This window comes from Nelumbo lutea, chromosome 3, assembly GCF_056320005.1.
Source record: "Nelumbo lutea isolate HS-2025 chromosome 3, American lotus-T2T, whole genome shotgun sequence".
Lineage (NCBI taxonomy): Eukaryota > Viridiplantae > Streptophyta > Magnoliopsida > Proteales > Nelumbonaceae > Nelumbo > Nelumbo lutea.
In genome coordinates this window covers 27,965,128-27,982,437 of record NC_142686.1, presented here as the reverse complement: position 1 = coordinate 27,982,437, position 17,310 = coordinate 27,965,128, and the positions used below count along the sequence as shown (strand labels likewise).

The 17,310-nt window shown below is 33.0% G+C and overlaps 1 protein-coding gene across 1 annotated transcript; it reads left to right on the top strand.

Moving 5' to 3' along the window:
• The first annotated feature begins 4,323 nt into the window (after nt 1-4,323).
• On the top strand, nt 4,324-4,894 carry LOC148863862 (histone H4). Its single transcript, XM_088977962.1, has one exon. The coding sequence runs from the start codon at nt 4,447-4,449 to the stop codon at nt 4,756-4,758; it is 312 nt and encodes a 103-aa protein (XP_088834088.1). The 5' UTR covers nt 4,324-4,446; the 3' UTR covers nt 4,759-4,894.
• Nucleotides 4,895-17,310: the final 12,416 nt, after the last annotated feature.

Here is a 17,310-nt window from a genome sequence, read left to right as displayed (position 1 = left end):
TGGAGATTAATAGGGTCCAAGTCAATTTGGATTATGGCCCCAATTTTATGTTTAATGTAATTGTTTATATACTATAGAACTAACGTTCTTAGGAATTAACTATGCAAATGAGTGCTGCTTCAGTTACACGGGGAATTAGCTGATGAATGTAGTTTTTTTCTCACCCTTCTTTGATGAGCTTCATTTTCTTTCTTTTTTTTTTTTTGTTTTTGTTAGAGGTGTAAATCGGGTTGTACTGTTTGCGGCCTGGCATGAATTTAGACTGGCCCGGCCTGGTATGACAGTCCATGGGTCGTGATAGGCTCAACATGATAGTCCGTGCTGTGTTGGGCCAGGGATTTGTAATCCACGGGCCAGCACGATATGGCCTGCAAGTTCATTTTTATAACTTAATTTTTATTTACAAGCAAATTTTTCTAGTTTAGGTGAGGGAACAGTAGTGAACGTTAAAAAAAATTATCCAGTTCTCGCCGCCATGGCACGTGATCTACTAACCCCTCTGGTGTTTACAGTTCCATCGGAGTCTTGTTTTAGTACAAGTACCATGGTGTTGGACGACAAGAGAAGCTGCATAAACGATGAAAGTATAGAGGTGTGCATTTGCTTTAAGGATTGGCTAAATGCAGAAGATATATTACAAGACAAAAGGAGGGCATGATACTACACTAGATATTTCACCGGAAGCAAATGATGAAAGTCATGATTCATGAACAATAGTTGACTAATTGTATAGATTTTTTTTTATTTTTTTTCAAATTATTTTAAACTTTGTTTTAATTTTATTTAATTTATTTGCTATTTTTAACAATGTAATTTTGTATTTTCAATTTGTAACTATATTGTATTTTTTATATTTTATTAATTTATTCCATTTTCATATTTCATTCATCCAAGTATCCAACCATTGTATGCTTTGTAATTTGTACCATTCAAATTTAAATGAAATAAAATTCCTATTTTTCTTCAAATTTGTTATTCCATCATTATTATTTGGTTAAGTATTTTTTCATTTATGTGTTAGATTTCTCATTTCTTAATTTTTCAAATAATTGCCACTTCCCAAAACTCAAATGAAAGTTAAATATTTTAGTTTTACACTTTTTCTTAGAAAATAAATAAAAATTTTCAAAAACAAAAAAAAGGTCAAAAGATCAGTTTAGCCTGGTTTTGCCCAGGCCCGCGGCACAGTATAGGCCTGCACAGGCCTATGCTGCGGGCTATGCTAGGTCGACCCCCAAAATTTTCACCAAGGAGGGTGGCATGGCTTGTGACAACCTACAAGCCAACATGGCACGACTCGCACTTTGCGCAGGCCGCCCACAGGTCGTGCCGTGCTGGCCCAGCCTAGCCCACTATATACCTCTAGTTTTTGCCTCTACCTCTAGGAGATGGGTTCATTCATGGTTCAAAGTATCAATACGATACGCCCCGCATCGGGCGTATCGTATCGTATATTTTGAAAAATATACGGTCCAAAACGCTTGTTTCCAGGTGTTTCGGACCTCCAATTTTTTTAATAATAAAAAATATCTTATAAGCTTTCCAAAAAACTAAACTTTGAAAAAAATCTAAAAAGAAAAGTATGTATCGGCCGCTTCTAAGTATCGATACGATATGACCGTAACTCGTATCGTATCGATACTTTGAACCTTGGGTTCATTGCCTCCTTCACTATGAAACCGATAAAACGTGGAGTTGGTTAAGTAGTTTGAAAATTTGCTAGTGTAAGGTGGTGGTGGTACGAGTGATCTAGCGTCTGTTTGGTATCGTTGTTATTGCTCCAGAAAAACGGTGACACATTAGCGTCAAATGTCGGAAAAAACTGTGCTTTAGGAGACGCCTGTTTGTTTAGAACAATTTTCCATAAAAAAATGATGCTTCGAGCCACACCTTAGAAATCGAGAAGGTATGGTTTGGAGCAATGCCGAATTTGGCCTTGGAGTTGCATTTGCTGCCAACTGGGACATGAGGTGGCAATGACAATGACATGACGTGACACTATATAATAAGTACCAACGTTAAAAATGTTCAATGGAGCATTGGTATCAATTAGAAAACATTCCTGTTGTTTCAGGAAATGTCCTACTTGATAGCAACTTTTCCAAAAATAAAACACAGTTTTCTCAAAAAATGGTGCTTTGAACCCATACATCAATAATACCATTTTCTAAATAGTGATGTATCTACAACATCGATGCCAAACATATACCTAATCTCAAAAACGAAAACTAGATAAATTCGGGTTTTAACTTCTCAACTGGGAAGGCACTAAGGATTAGAGAGCCCCTTGAATGGATTATGGAAAGGTTCCCTTATTTATTATAGACAATGAAACCATATATACATGCATGGAAAGGGAGATTCCAAAACATTCTCAATTCGGTTAGGGTTCGATACTTCAAAGTTCAAATCCCTAGATTGATTTTGTAGGGATACATGCCAAGTCATAGAGTGGGATTCTATGTTTAAATAAAAAAAGATCTTGTATGATTGAGAATGTGTAATTCCATGTTTAAAATTTTGGATGTTTGAAGGCTTAAAATAATAATAATAATAATTGGATGTTTGAAACAAGAAAACACATGAAAATTAAACAAAGGATAAGTAATCTCCGCCCGTATACTATGGGGTGTTTGACATTGTGCCTATTCCCCTAAACTATAATAAGTTAAGCAAATAAATCCCCTATCTAATATCTATATCTATAGTATCTATAAAAGAGCGAACTTCCTTTTTTCTTGAATTTTTATTAGATAATTTCTATCCCTTATTTATGCAGCATACAACGAGCATCAAAAGGGCATATATGTCTTTTATTCTCACTCAAAAAACTATCCACTTATAACAATTAAGAAACTATTCACATACAACTGTTAAAAAACTGTCAATGAATTGTAAATAGACATGCTCATGGACTAGATAGCCCGATGGGCTAGCCCGGCCAGGCTCATTATTAAGTCAAGCTTGGTCATAATTTTAGGCCCGCGGGCTCGGGCTCGGGCTCGGGCCTAAAACATCGGGCCTGACTTTTTTCAGGCTGAGCTTGGGCTTTCTAAAAAAAGCCCAGCTCGAGCCCAAGCCCCGACTTGATACTATATATTAAATAATAAAAATATATATACAATATTTTTTATTTGTTATTCTTCTCTTTTTTTTTCAAGTAATAGTGAAATGTTTATTATTTTTGAGTTTTAAAGGTTTTAATATAAATAAAAACCTTTTTTATTGAATAAAAAAAATTTATTTTCGAATTTCTAATCGGGCTCGGGCTCGAGCCTGGCTTCAGGCTTTATATGAGGATTGGCTCGGGCCTGATTGTATTTTATTAATACATATACAAAGCCTTAGCCATAAACATGTCTAATTGTAAATAGTTTTATCTTGAAGATAAAACTATTAAACCTAGTCTAACAATTTTGTCCCCTTTTTCATCTTAAAATATGAAACGAATACAACAACAAAATCATCTACAAGGGTAATTTGGGCTTTTAAAAATGTCTATTACATCACATGGTGTGCATAGGGGCATTTTATGTCATGCCAATAAGAGTGTTTATTTGCTTAACTTATGATGGTTAAAGGGGGGATTTGGCACAAAATGGAGTTTGTGTAATCAAGTGAAACACTTCGACATAGGTTAGGGGCATACCATCTTGAATTCACCCTTGAATAAATTAAAAGGTTAAATTACTTAAACCTCATTTGCAGTTTTTGGCAACTGTTTTTAATCTCCCTAAACTTTGACCTCTCCAAAAACCTCCATGATATCCACATTTAAGATGAATAACACAATTTGATCCCTTTAATTTTAGTAAATAATAATAATAATAATAATAATAATAATAATAATAATGGATTTGAAGTAGTAGTAAAAAAAAAAAACAAAAAATAGGTAGAGATTTGGCGATAGGGATGAAGCGCAAAAGAGGGATTTTGTTTAAACAAAATTCCTCTGTTTGTTTTAATTTTTTTGCTTCAATGATATTTTTATACCTATCTGATCAAAGGATATCTTAATCTTCTTATTCTTGGTCAAAATCAAAATTTTATTATGTTTAAAAGCATTACACCGTTTTTTATCCATTAATAATGTATAATTCATCCAAAAGAAGAAGAAATTTCAATGCGTGGCAACTCCGTAATTAGAGCCTATTTTCAAGTCTTAACTCATATGGATGGAAAACAAAACAGCGGACGAGCGGGAAGAAAAATGAATCTTCAATCCGAGTCATGTCTACACAACCAATTAGAGTTCAATATTTGAAATCCCACGGACGGAGCTTGTCCTGGGACAACGACGCGGATCAATAGCCCATCCAACGACGTACACTCTCGGTCCCAAACTCAGAGAAAGCTATAAAAGACTTCGCCCGGTTCTCATCTTCTCACAGAGAAAGCGCGAACCACTGTCCACAGGTCCAGAAGCGCAGAAATAGAGAGAAGAAGATGTCAGGAAGAGGAAAAGGAGGAAAGGGACTGGGAAAAGGAGGTGCGAAGAGGCATCGCAAGGTTCTGAGGGATAACATCCAGGGCATCACCAAGCCTGCAATCCGAAGGTTGGCGAGGCGTGGTGGAGTTAAGCGTATTAGCGGTCTGATCTATGAGGAGACTCGTGGTGTCCTCAAGATCTTTCTTGAGAATGTCATACGTGATGCTGTTACTTATACCGAGCACGCTCGCCGGAAGACGGTCACTGCCATGGACGTCGTTTATGCTCTTAAGAGACAGGGTAGGACTCTTTACGGGTTCGGAGGTTAGGGTTTCTGGGGAGCTTTGTGGTGTAAAAATTGGAATCTAGGGTTCGTTGTTTTATCGTCTGGGTTTCGTTGTTGGATGTATTTATTTAGTGTTCTTCTGACGAATCGATGAATGATAAATTGTTGTTTAATGGTAATTTTGATTGTGTTCTGGGTTTTTTTTGTGGATTTTCTGTAAATTGTTAATTTGTTCGACTGGTTTTGTGTTTCTATTTCGCAAGAAATCCATGGGACTATGCAAAAGCGGTATAACTTGTGGCTCGCAAATCGTAATGGGGGGGGGGGGGTTGAATTCGAACTTCTAGGTAGTTGAAGATCTGGAGCTAGATCCTTCGTTCCCTCTGCTGTTGCACAGCAAATTTGAATTTGGGCCTTTCGGGTTAATTGGCTGTGCCTGTGCGCATCTCGTCCCACCTCTCTCCTTTAAAATGTCGCCACATGAAAGTCCTCTTCAGACGCGGTTGTGGTATGCGTGGGCCGGTGGCCGTCATTGTGTTATTGGTCGAACCATTTATGGTCTGGTCTTACATTCTTATCAGAAATAAATCAGTCACTAATATATCCAATTAGAATTTGGATTTGACTATGATATGGAACCTACTCTTTTCCTTTCTCATGAAGCACCTACATTGAACCTACACGTAAAGTATTGGATAGTTTTCTCGAATTAAAAGAGGAATGGATTTTTTTACCCCTCTACTTTCGTCATCGTTCAATCAATTAGGATGATTAAGTGACATTTTTTAGTTTTTTTCCCTATTTTTTAGGTATTTTTCCCATTGCCCCTCTATTTTGATGGTCATTGGGCCAGTCTGATAATATGACACCCTACCAACGTAATATGGTAGGGGCTTGGTACTTGATAAGGCTATAGGGCTTTGGAATGTGTTTTGTTGTTAGATCTAGAATTTTCTGGATGTTTGATTCAAATTAAAATGTTAATAAATTAGGATTAACTTATATCTAGACACTAGCTGTTGGATATGCAAATAAGGATTCTAGCACTGACGAGCAAAATGTGAAAGCAGAAATGGTATTTCTCTTATCCTATACACATTTCTTTCTAGAATGAAGAAAATAATATAAATTACAAAAAAACAAAGAAATACACAAATTTTGCAAAAAATATGGAAAATCATAAACATTTCTATACCATACTAAAAGAATGAGAATGTTGCAATTGGTTTGTTCAAATCACCTTGATTTTACTTTTCAAATTTACCATCAACTTTCTATTTTGTTCCCATTGTATATATTGTGGATACAAGATAATTATGAAAAACATAAAGTGAAGAAAATAATATAAATTACAAAAAAAAAACAAAGAAAATTTACAAAAAAACATAAAAAATCATAGAAATTTCTATAGCATACTAAAAAATGAGAATATTGCAATTTGGTCAAAACCCCTGATTTTACTTTCCAACTTTACCCTCAACTTTCTTTTTTTCCATTGTATATATGTCATTGCAAAATAATTATGAAAAAACACATAAAATGAAGACAATAATATAAATTACAAAAAACAAAGAAATACATAGAAAATTTACAAAAAATATAGAAAATCATAAAAATTGAAGAAAAATAACACACATTACAATCTATACTATACTAAAAAATGAGAATGTTGCAATTAGTTTGGTCAAAAGACCTTGATTTTACTTTCCAAATTTACTTTCAACTTTCTAATTTTTTCCTATTGTATATATTGTCATTGCAAAATAATTGTGAAAAAAATACATAAAATGAAAAAAATAATATAAATTACAAAAAACAAAGAAAATAGAGAAAATTTACAAAAAATATAGAAAATTATAAAAACTGAAGAAAAAACATAAATTACAGAAAAACTGTAGAATAAAATAAAAATTTATATCTACTACCATATACAAAAAATGAGAATGATTCCGTTAGTGTGGTCGAAAGACCTTGATTTTTCATATTAATTCTACCCCCTTAGTTATTTGGTTATTCCAACATATCCCAATTCTATATGAGGGTGCATTGTAGTTGTTGGCAAAAAAAGCTATTGGGTGGGTTAGGTACATAGGTTTAGGTTAAGCTTCAACCCAACCCACCTAATTCATCCATCAACTTGCTAATGACCCATCCTGGGTTCAACCCAAACCCATTATAACCCAACCCATTAAATTTTCACATAATACATAAATTCTAGAAAAAAACCTTAAAAATACACAAAAATATAAATAAAGATAAAAAATGTAGAAAATAACATAAACAAAAGAACAAAAATAAAAATTCCAAAATGATTATGAAATAACACAGAAAACGAAGAAAATAATATATATTACAAAAAAAAAACATAGAAAATTTACAAAAAAATGTAGAAATCATAAAAATTGATAAAAAATAATAGAAATTACAAATAACAAAGAAAAACCATAAATTGCAGAAAAATGAAAATATAGAAATTTCATTCCATGGGCCCTAAACATGTTCGTCAATTAGGCCCATGTCTTATAAGGGCATTTGGCAATTGGGACTATATGTTATTATGTGTGTGGTTGTTAAGTAGGGACCGTAAGTCATGTCCTCAGTCATATGCAACACTTTGATACATTATGAATTGTTTGATTGTTTTATTCTTGGACAAATGTCCGAAGGTGCTCAACATGCCTGTTACTTTAGTGGTTGGTTGATAAATTTTGCTTCAAACTAATTTTTTTTATCACTTAGTTAAAAAGTTAGAAGAAAATGTTTTTAAACTTAAGTGTAAGTTATTTAATAGTCATCTTAGATAATGACTTCTGCTATTCAATGGTTACTTGAGAAATTAACATAATAGCTTTGTTTACTTCTAACCATTAATAATAATTATTTTCATAGGTTTTAAGTTGTTGCAAAACAAGAGATCAGTGAAGAATAGTATCTCCTATTCTCTATAAATTTTGTGCTTCGTTGGGATGAACTGTATGCATTTGCAATTAACATTATATGCATATTATAAAATTCAAATATTGGAATTTTGTGAGGATAGTCTTTTTTATGTATTATATAATTGTCTTAGAACTTGAGTGGTATGTGAACTTTCATCTATGCTTGAGATATAAAAGTATAGTCAAACATCACCATCAATATCAAATACCCCGTGCATCGCACGAGTTATTCCACTAGTATAAAAAAATTTTGAGAAAGTCCGAACAGGCCCAATGCAGATTTCTGAATTCCACCGCAGAACTAAAAACATTCAAATTGTCAAAAACTCCCAATGAATTGTACTTTGGCCTAGAAATTCTGACTCTGGGCTGAACTGTCATTCTCCCAATCAATTTTGACTCATTTCTGGTGACGAGTAGATGGAAGAGGATATTTTTGATATTATATATTGTTTAACTAGATGGATAGTGTCTATTTTTGAATAATTGAAAGTTCAATGTATTTATGCCATCTGTCACTACCCCAATTACCATTTGCAATTGGGCCTGTCATTACCCCAAATATTATTTTCACATTTTGAATGTTTATAGCTCTGTGGAAATTAGAAAAATCTGCATTGGGCTTGTCTGTACTTTTCCATTTGCAATTTACCCTAAATAATTGGAACCGATGCCTCTTTGTAGAAAGGGATTTTTGGACTGCAATCCCCCTCATAAATCTGATTTGCAGCCCCCTATAACCGCATCCTACCCACAAATTTGGCATCAATATCCACTGTTAGGGTTCAGTCCACCCCTAGAGTGGAGCTTTATGTTTCTAGGGGTGGATTGAACTATAAAAACCCCTTTTAGAAAATGTTAACACATCATGAAAAACAGTGTCACATCACTATCATATTCATTTAGACAATGCTTGAATGGTTATGTTTTTTTTGGATAAGTAGATTGTACTCTCCTCAGAAATCTAAAATTACACCCACCTCTTAGTCTACTAGTAGCCCCCTATAAACCACATCCTGCCTGTAGCCTGTGGATTAGGCATCAATCCACGATCATGATTCATTCCACCCTTAGGGTGGAGCTAAGATTTCTAGGGGTGGACTGAACAGTTAACCCCCCCTTTTCCGAAAAAAAGGTTTCTTTGTTCATGCTTTGGAAATTGGGAAATTTGTGATTTGTGAAAACATTAATTTTGGTATTTTCTCGTTTTTTATTATTGCTGCAATAATATGTTGATGTGGCATTGGAAAATACTTATGTGACAACAACTAACAATAGTCTCAAATAAAAAAATAATAAAAAACACTTTCTAAAATAATGGCATACCAATGCAAGACTATTCTCTTAACAAACGCCTCTCAAGAAATGACATTGGTTCCAAACATGACTTAAATTGTTCATTTTTAGATTCTTTTAGGATATATGGCAAATTAGTACAATGTACTTTGGGCTAGCCTTACTTTAACTCTTGAAAATTTTCAATTAATTGATGTTAGATGGCATGCCAAAAGACACAAATACCCTTGACTTTTGAATAAGCAAGAAAAACATAATTTTGAAATTGCCAAAATAGCCATGTTTAAATCCCTTTTTGCTACAATTTGGCACCACTATTCACTTTATGCCTTAATCTTGTTGAAGAACCAATGCTTCCCACGGGAGAAGCTACACAGAAAAACGTCACTAGGAAGAAGATGCCATTTTCAGAGAAGGGGAATTAAAAAGAAATTTAAGTTATTGTTGGAAAAGATTGAGTAATTCTTGCAATTTCTGTGGAACAATCAAGGTAAAATCCTAGTTGTCAAGGCGATGCTTAGGCCATAAGGCATTCTTGAAGGGTCACCTCGCCCAAACGCCTACATATTTATACATAAAACACCACAGAATATTTTATATTATTAATAGTAATACAATAGATATTATTAGAATTAATTATTTATATTGCAGGTTTAAAGTATTAATATTGTTATTTTATACTAGTTTCTTTTTGTTATTTTCTTATTTGTTTGGGTTCAATCAAGATATGACATACTCTTGAACCTTTTAGGACTTTAAAACCTGAATTGGTAAGTATAAAATAACTTGAAGATTTTATCCAATTGACACACAAGACCAATCAATAGGACTTCTTCTTATTCCTAGGACCAAAATAAGGGATCAACCCTTATGCTATGGTTGGTTTGAAGGAAAAGATAGGGAAAGGAAGGGGAAAGTAAGGAAACCAATATAAGGCTTATAAATGTTTCCCTACCTTTTTTTTTTCCTTTCCTTTAAACCAAACACGGCCTTATACTTTGTATATTTCTTTCCTTTCTCGTTTTTTTAACTCATAAATATGTTCAATTTCTATCTATTTATATGGAGTTTATACTTATTCCATGAGAATTATGGTGATCATTAGTTAAAGATTACTACTTATTACTATGAAACTTAAGGATCTACTCTATGATTTATAATTTTCTATTTTAAAAAAACTCATCTTCTAGGCAATTAAGCGACAAGGTTCTTCCCTATCGCCTCGTTTTGCCTTGGCACCTTGAAAACTATGGATAAAATGCATGGTTTTCAAAACCAGAAAACTTGGGAATTAGTCATGTAACTGGTTCCGTTTCACCCTAAAGCCGTTTTTTGGCAAAAAGCCATTGATTTGGTCAGTGATCTGCTGACCTCGGTGGTTGAACCATCGACCCGGACAACAGTTTTTGTCCATTTTTATTTATTATTATTATTTTTTAAAAATTTAAGTTAGAATGAGCCATACGTTCAAACTAGATGGTCGGACCATTCAACCCAGGAACCGGTCCCCAGAATGGTTCCCCATCTTATACGGTTTTAAAAACCTTGGTAAAATAGTCTTAAAATATTAAAAGGGGTAGTTTTGATATTTGAAAAAAATTAAGTTCATCATGTGATATAATTAATAGACTGCTTATGACGGGTACGAAATTGGAAGTTTTTAGGAATCCGGGTACTACAATGATACGTTTTAAAGTTTGGGTCATGGTTTTTTAAAACAAACCGGTGACCGAACCGGTCAGAGGTCCGGTTACCGGTTAGATCAGTCCGACTGTCTGACCCAAATGGCTGGCCTGTTCTGACAAAAAAAAAATTGCAAAATAGTCAAAATTGTTCGAACAATTAACCAGCCAGCTCAGCGATTTGCTGACCAAAATCAACGGTTTTGAGGGAAAAAGCGGTTTGGAGGAAAACGAGTGACTGATTCCTGATTTTTTTTCTGGTCTGGCCATCCGATCCGGTCCAGTTTTGAAAACAATAGTTTGGGTATTAAAGTGGGACTAATCCCAAAGTACAAGCTATTAATATTCAATTTATAGTCATGAAAATGAATTTGTTCAGCTTATTTTTTGGAGAATCGTCAAATTCCAATGCAAGGTCAGTAAAAAAAAAAAAAATCCCAAAACTGTATCATAAATTATATGAAGGATAATTTTGATATTTTGAAGTATTTCAAGGTACAGATGACATGTTACGCATAATTGACGGAATGCTAAGGGGTGGACAGTGGATTTGAAGGTTGATTTTTTGAAAGTTCAAGGCACATAATGTGGAAGTTGAAAGTTGAGTCATTATCCCCAAATTACAAGGTCTCAGGTAAAAAAAAAAAAACGCACTTATGTGTAATTATCACATTTTTTTTTGATAAAATCTACTTTCCTCCTTGTTCGAATCATGTTTCTAGAGAGGCAGAAACACACACATGGCTTTGCTTCGCTCTTATAGTCTTACCATGGTTGGACTAAAGCGTCCTATTCTCTCTTGATTTTCATATTTAAACCCAGGCCTAAACCTTGGCTTAAAACCCTAACCCTACACTGGGTAGAGTCAAATATTCCACCCCCTTCTCCCCACACTCGTACGCATGGGGTTGTCACTTGGTGACTTGGTCTTTTGAATTTATGTGTCCACCTCTACAGCTTATTTTCAGGAGATGAACATCCACCATCATTTGATCAACGAACGGTTGACTGATGATTGAGAGTGGCGAATGGGACCCTTGAGAGGAGTATAATAGTAGTTGTCTTTTTGGTATTTTATTGTTTGGGTGCAATTTGGGATGGCCCGACCTAGGGTTGTCAATTGGACTGCATTTGGTTCAAAATCCGATTTATTCTAATGTGAATTCATTATAAATGGATCAGGTCTAATCCAATCCAATGAATGTTTTGGACCAATTTGGATCGGTCTAATTCAATGTCTGGACTGTCCAATCTGTTCAAATTCATTTTCATTTAGATTGGTTTTAACTCAAATCTAATCCATCGACACATATATTCTTATCTTATATGGATGGACCATATATTGGCTTAATCCAACCCAATCCAATAAAAATTTGTTATTGGATCAGATTGGTCCAATGCAATATGTCTTATTGGTCCATCCAATCTGCCCAAATTGATTTTGTACTGGATGGGGTCCAATCCTAAACCGGTCCATTGACACCCTTAGCCCGACCCCAGCACGATCCGATCCAATCCAAGTTTTTGCATGGGTTGGTTCTGAATGACAATTGACTGAGCCTGGTCAAGAAAATTTGGGCTTGACCTAAACTTAGGTTGGGCTTGAGTTGAGGTCTTGAGTTAGTTATATATGTATATTATATTTATATAAAAATATTTTTCTAATTATATATATATATATATATATATATATATATATATATACATTTATATGCATTTTTAATCAATTCTACTCTTAAATATGACCATAAGGCCCAATAAAAAGTGACTATATAAAAATATATACAAAGATTCTTTAAAACCTTATTAACCTGTCCAAGCCCAATTAACTCAATCCAACTCAGCCCGAGTCTGAGCCCAAACCCAACCCAAGTTGTATTGGGTTAAACTCGGATTGGGCCTACATTGATAAACTTAGGCTTAACCTTGGGTTGGGTTTGGGCCAGACCCAAACCTAAAGTTTACACCTTTAGGGTTGGCATGAATTAACCTTCAACCCGACCCAATCTTCCTGAATTACACCCGTACCTGTCGCGGTTCACCCCATTCTATTTAACCAGGGTTATGAACTAAAATTGAATAGAAGCTTTGTTATTACAATGTTGTGAAATGATCTATTGATTCATAGACCATGAGCCAAAACCCAAGATAAATATGGTTATTAGTGCTATGAAAGGACGACCAAAACTTGGTAGTTAGGATAAAGAGTAAACCCTCTGTGTTTCGGATCTTGAGTCCCAATGACCCTCTTATGTTTTGGATCCTGAGTCCCTTACAATGACCAATAGATTGCCATACTCATACTTCATTGCCCACTAACTCGATTACTGTTCAATTTACATTTACAGATTGAAAGCAACTTTGATTGGAAGTGTCTCAATAAATAAATAACCAAAACAGAGTCGAAAACCCTATAGTGGTGTTTAGGATGCTTATTTTTCTAAATGGTCGTTTTGAATAAGTAACTTCTGAGTCTTTGGTGTGATATTTTAAACAGAGCTTTTCTTTATTAAAGAATTCCTCCAAAATGCAATAAACAATAAATTCATTTTTTTTTGGCATTCTCCAGGTGGTTTTTTAGGTGAAAACACTCTTTTGAGCTTTTTTCACCAAATACACATTCGGGCTTTTTTTTGGGTGATTTAGAAATCTTATAAACAAGAATTGAAATATTAATACGATATATCTCAGTTGTATCGTATTGATATTTACCATAATCGTACGTGATATACTATGATTGGAGGTGTATACAGAGTGATATGCTGTGCCCTTCTATTAAAAACTGAGGATGGAGAGATTGAAACCTAAGTTGCCTAGTGCACAACACACCTAAGTCTTAAATCAACCCTTAATCCACTAGGGCACTAGGCCAATTTGCTTCTTATGTTAATAAGTAATAAAATAACTTTTATTAAATACAGTATAAACATGTAATCTAAATAAATAATACATTTTTAAGTTTAACAATTTCAACTAAAAATTAAAAATAATAATGTTTAAAATTAATATTTTATAAACTAATGGAATAAACAATTTATCGAATTAACATCAAAATAAAAAGATGATTTTAATCTAAAAAAATTTAGACAAATTAATATATTTATAATAAATTAATATTTTAATTTACATTACATTAAATAACAAAATATTAACTATTTACAAAAAGAAAAAATGTTTACAAAATATTTTAGAATATAATATTAAATAGAATCTATCAAATCTACTAATCAATATTTATATCAAAAAATGGTTTTTAATTTTATAAAAAAATTATAGATATAAAATATTAATAATGGAATACTTATTTAGTAATTAAAAATTTGCATATGATATGTATGTTAGAAATTTTAATAGATTTGATATATTTTAAATTGAGATTATATGTTTTTATAAATTATTAATTGGTATTTTAATTTCTATTTGAGAATTGAATATTTGGTTGGCTTTTTTTTTTTTAATGTAAAAAAATAGTAAAATAGAAATCAATTGATGCATTATCAATAAAACTTTATGATATCTATATATTCCACTATAATAAATTGTAATATATTTTTTCATATACACCATTAAAATATACAGTTTCTATGTATTTATATATTATTTGTAACTATTTAATTTTAAATTTAGTTTTATTAATGCATTTATGGAATTCATGTACCTTTTTCTAGTGTATCTAAGTGTAATTATATTTATTGTCTATATCCATACATTTTCAAAACGTATTCATATCTGTATCCATGTCCGATTTATATGATAAAAAACCCGACAGATCCTTATAAGCAATAAACGCAATGAGCAGTTACCCCAGATGTGGGCTAATCTTTTGGGAATAAAAGTTATTTGTTTTGCTTCCAAGCAAGTGTCAACATTGTTTGAAGTGGAAATTAGTGTTTCAGTAATTAAACTTCCTTAAACTTCATAAGAATCATAATATGCATGATCGAAATAGGTATAGTAAGGTACCAATTGGCAATATTGATAAGATTTCTTGGTAGTTATAGTGGAGACTTGGAGGTCGAATCCCAGTTGTGCTAAGGTTAATTGGAGGGCCATGGGTTTGAGTATGGGCTACCCCTTGGTATGTAGCCAACCAACATCCAAAGTTTTTTCCAAGAAAAGGTGTAATAGTAATATGAGATTAAGGCTATGTTTGGTGATTAAGTGATTTGATAAATAAGCATTTGTTGTAAGGCTTATTTTAACCATTTAATGCTGTTTGAGGACCTATTTGCCAAATTAGTTATTGGTTATTTTAAGCACTTATTATAATTGCTTATTTTAACAACGACTTAATGCTGTTTGGTGATCCATTTGCCAAATCACTTATTGGGGTGGGGATGTTTGGTGAGTTATTAGTGCTTATTTTAGCATAAGTTCACCACGTATAAATTTATTATCGATTTCAATATTCTTTTAATCCCATTTTGTTCACACATATAAACAATGGATTTCAATATTATATTATACATTTGAAGGAAGTTCACCACATCACCATGTCGTGACACATGGAAGTCCGTGTGGGCCCATACATTGAGTGCCATGTGGACAATGTAAAATAAGAATTTTAAAAATGTAGTATCACAAAAAATCATATTAATAAAAAAACAATCAACATTTGGATTAAGGAAAAAAACAAATTGGAAAAACATCACTAAAGAAGAATCACTAACTATTCATAACTTGGAATAAAAACATAAATTTGCAATAATATTTAACACAAAATAATTAACATAACCGCACTAATTAACACAACATTATCGTTTTTGTCTAGAAAACAAAAAGAAAAAACGATTTTGAGCAAAATATTGCATAAAAAATAGTAATAAATAAAAAATGGAGGATGAGGATGACTGACCTGATGTTGCCAGCGATTGTACAATGAGAATGGCGTGAAATCCCCCCCCCCTCCCCCCCAACACCAGATCTGGTAAACAACATTGCCAAAATGGTTCCAGGTGTTAGATACCTCAAAAAAAAAAAAAAAAAAAAATCCCAAAATCATGAAAAGAACGGTTCCAAAAGTGAAACCAACTTGATCGCTACTGAGTTTTTAGGTTGTTCGGTGGTTGCTGGTTGCTCCCAGTAGAAGTGTCACTGCTGGTGTACTTGGGTTTGTTCGAATGAGGAAGAAGAGGGTTTTTCTAACGTGTGGGTGTATTTCAAAGATTTAAAAAATTAATTAGGGACTGAACCGTCCCAAAAATTTCGAACATGCACTTATTTAAGAAGTGCTTAAAAAAGTCACTCTCAAGTTACTTTTTCAATAAGCACTTCTTTTTCAAATAAGTATATTTTCCTTTTTTTTTATTAAATATGGATAAATAATTATTTTCCACTTAATGCGTGATCCCAACACTTATTTTAAGAATTTATAAAAAAAAAATACTTAATAAAAATGAAATCAATCAGAGCCTAAACTCCCCCATTACTTGATCTCTGCCAAAAGGACAAAATACTCTCTCTTTAGGTTTCACATAAATATACAAATGAACCCCTTTGTCAACTACGCTATAGAGACGTAGATATCATGACTAGAGAAGATTAATTTTCAAGAAGAGAAGAATTTTGACAAGGGATATTCCAAGCCAGGTAGAAATAAGGAGATGGAAGAATTAACATTTTTTAATTTAACATATAAAACATGTTCACAAACAAACAATCATGTAAAATGCAACTTCAGCAATATTAACATGTAATTATATAATAACTGAGTGACTTACAGAAACTTTATTCCCGGTAATTGCTGATGGTCCGGTTGTTGAGATGGTGGCTTGTCACACCTTCAAATAAGAGGTACAAGATCAAATCTCTGTAACTATAACTTCTCTTTGGTATGGCTAGTGGGCCTTAAATGACTATTGTGAAATCAGATTAGCTGGATGCTTTATATTTTTTGACTGCTGTAGAGTTTTATTATTGGTTATACAGTCTGCTGAACAAGAAGAAGTATGTTCTTATTTTTGTTTAATATTTTGAAGATAACTTCATTCTTTTATCCAATCATGTTGCAGAACAAATCTTAAATTATCAAATTAGGGTATTATTTTTTTAATTCCTATAAAGTATGAACAACCCACAAGAGGATCAAATAAGCTAGATAATGGATTATTATTCGCATTTCATTTTGGGCTATTGGAGTCCCTGCAACTCATATCCAAGGGCTTGACTAACGGTAGATGATTGCCGGGTGCAGATGCGTTGTTCACCTTGACCAGCCCAAATATATATATATATATATATATATATATCTTCTGGACTTTGTTATTTACATAGGGATCCCCCAAAAGCCCGTGATGTTTAATTTTCAGGAAAATGCTTATGCTATTTGCCGTTTTCGAGGGTATTTTGTCTCTGTTATGTGCTGAGGTCAGTTTGGTGGCTGCGGCAGGTTCTGGGGACAATGCTAGTACTACATAGACAAGAAATGGTGAATTTTTCTCTCTCTCCCTCTCTCTCAAGTCTGATTTACAAAGTTATACGGGTTTGTTAATGGAAGAAAAATGGAATTTTTTATGGGTAAAATAAATAGGTATTTTATCAAAATGCCCTCAGTAATAAAAGCATTATTTGTTGTTTTCAAAATATATTTTACTTGACAAAAATGCCCTCCTTTATAAAAAAATAATTACAAAGTACCATCCCAAATTTTATTTTATTTTCCTGAACCTATTTTGAACT

Coding starts and splice junctions, on each gene's coding strand:
- LOC148863862 (XM_088977962.1), top strand. CDS start 4,447: ATGTCAGGAAGAGGAAAAGGAGGAAAGGGACTGGGAAAAGGAGGTGCG.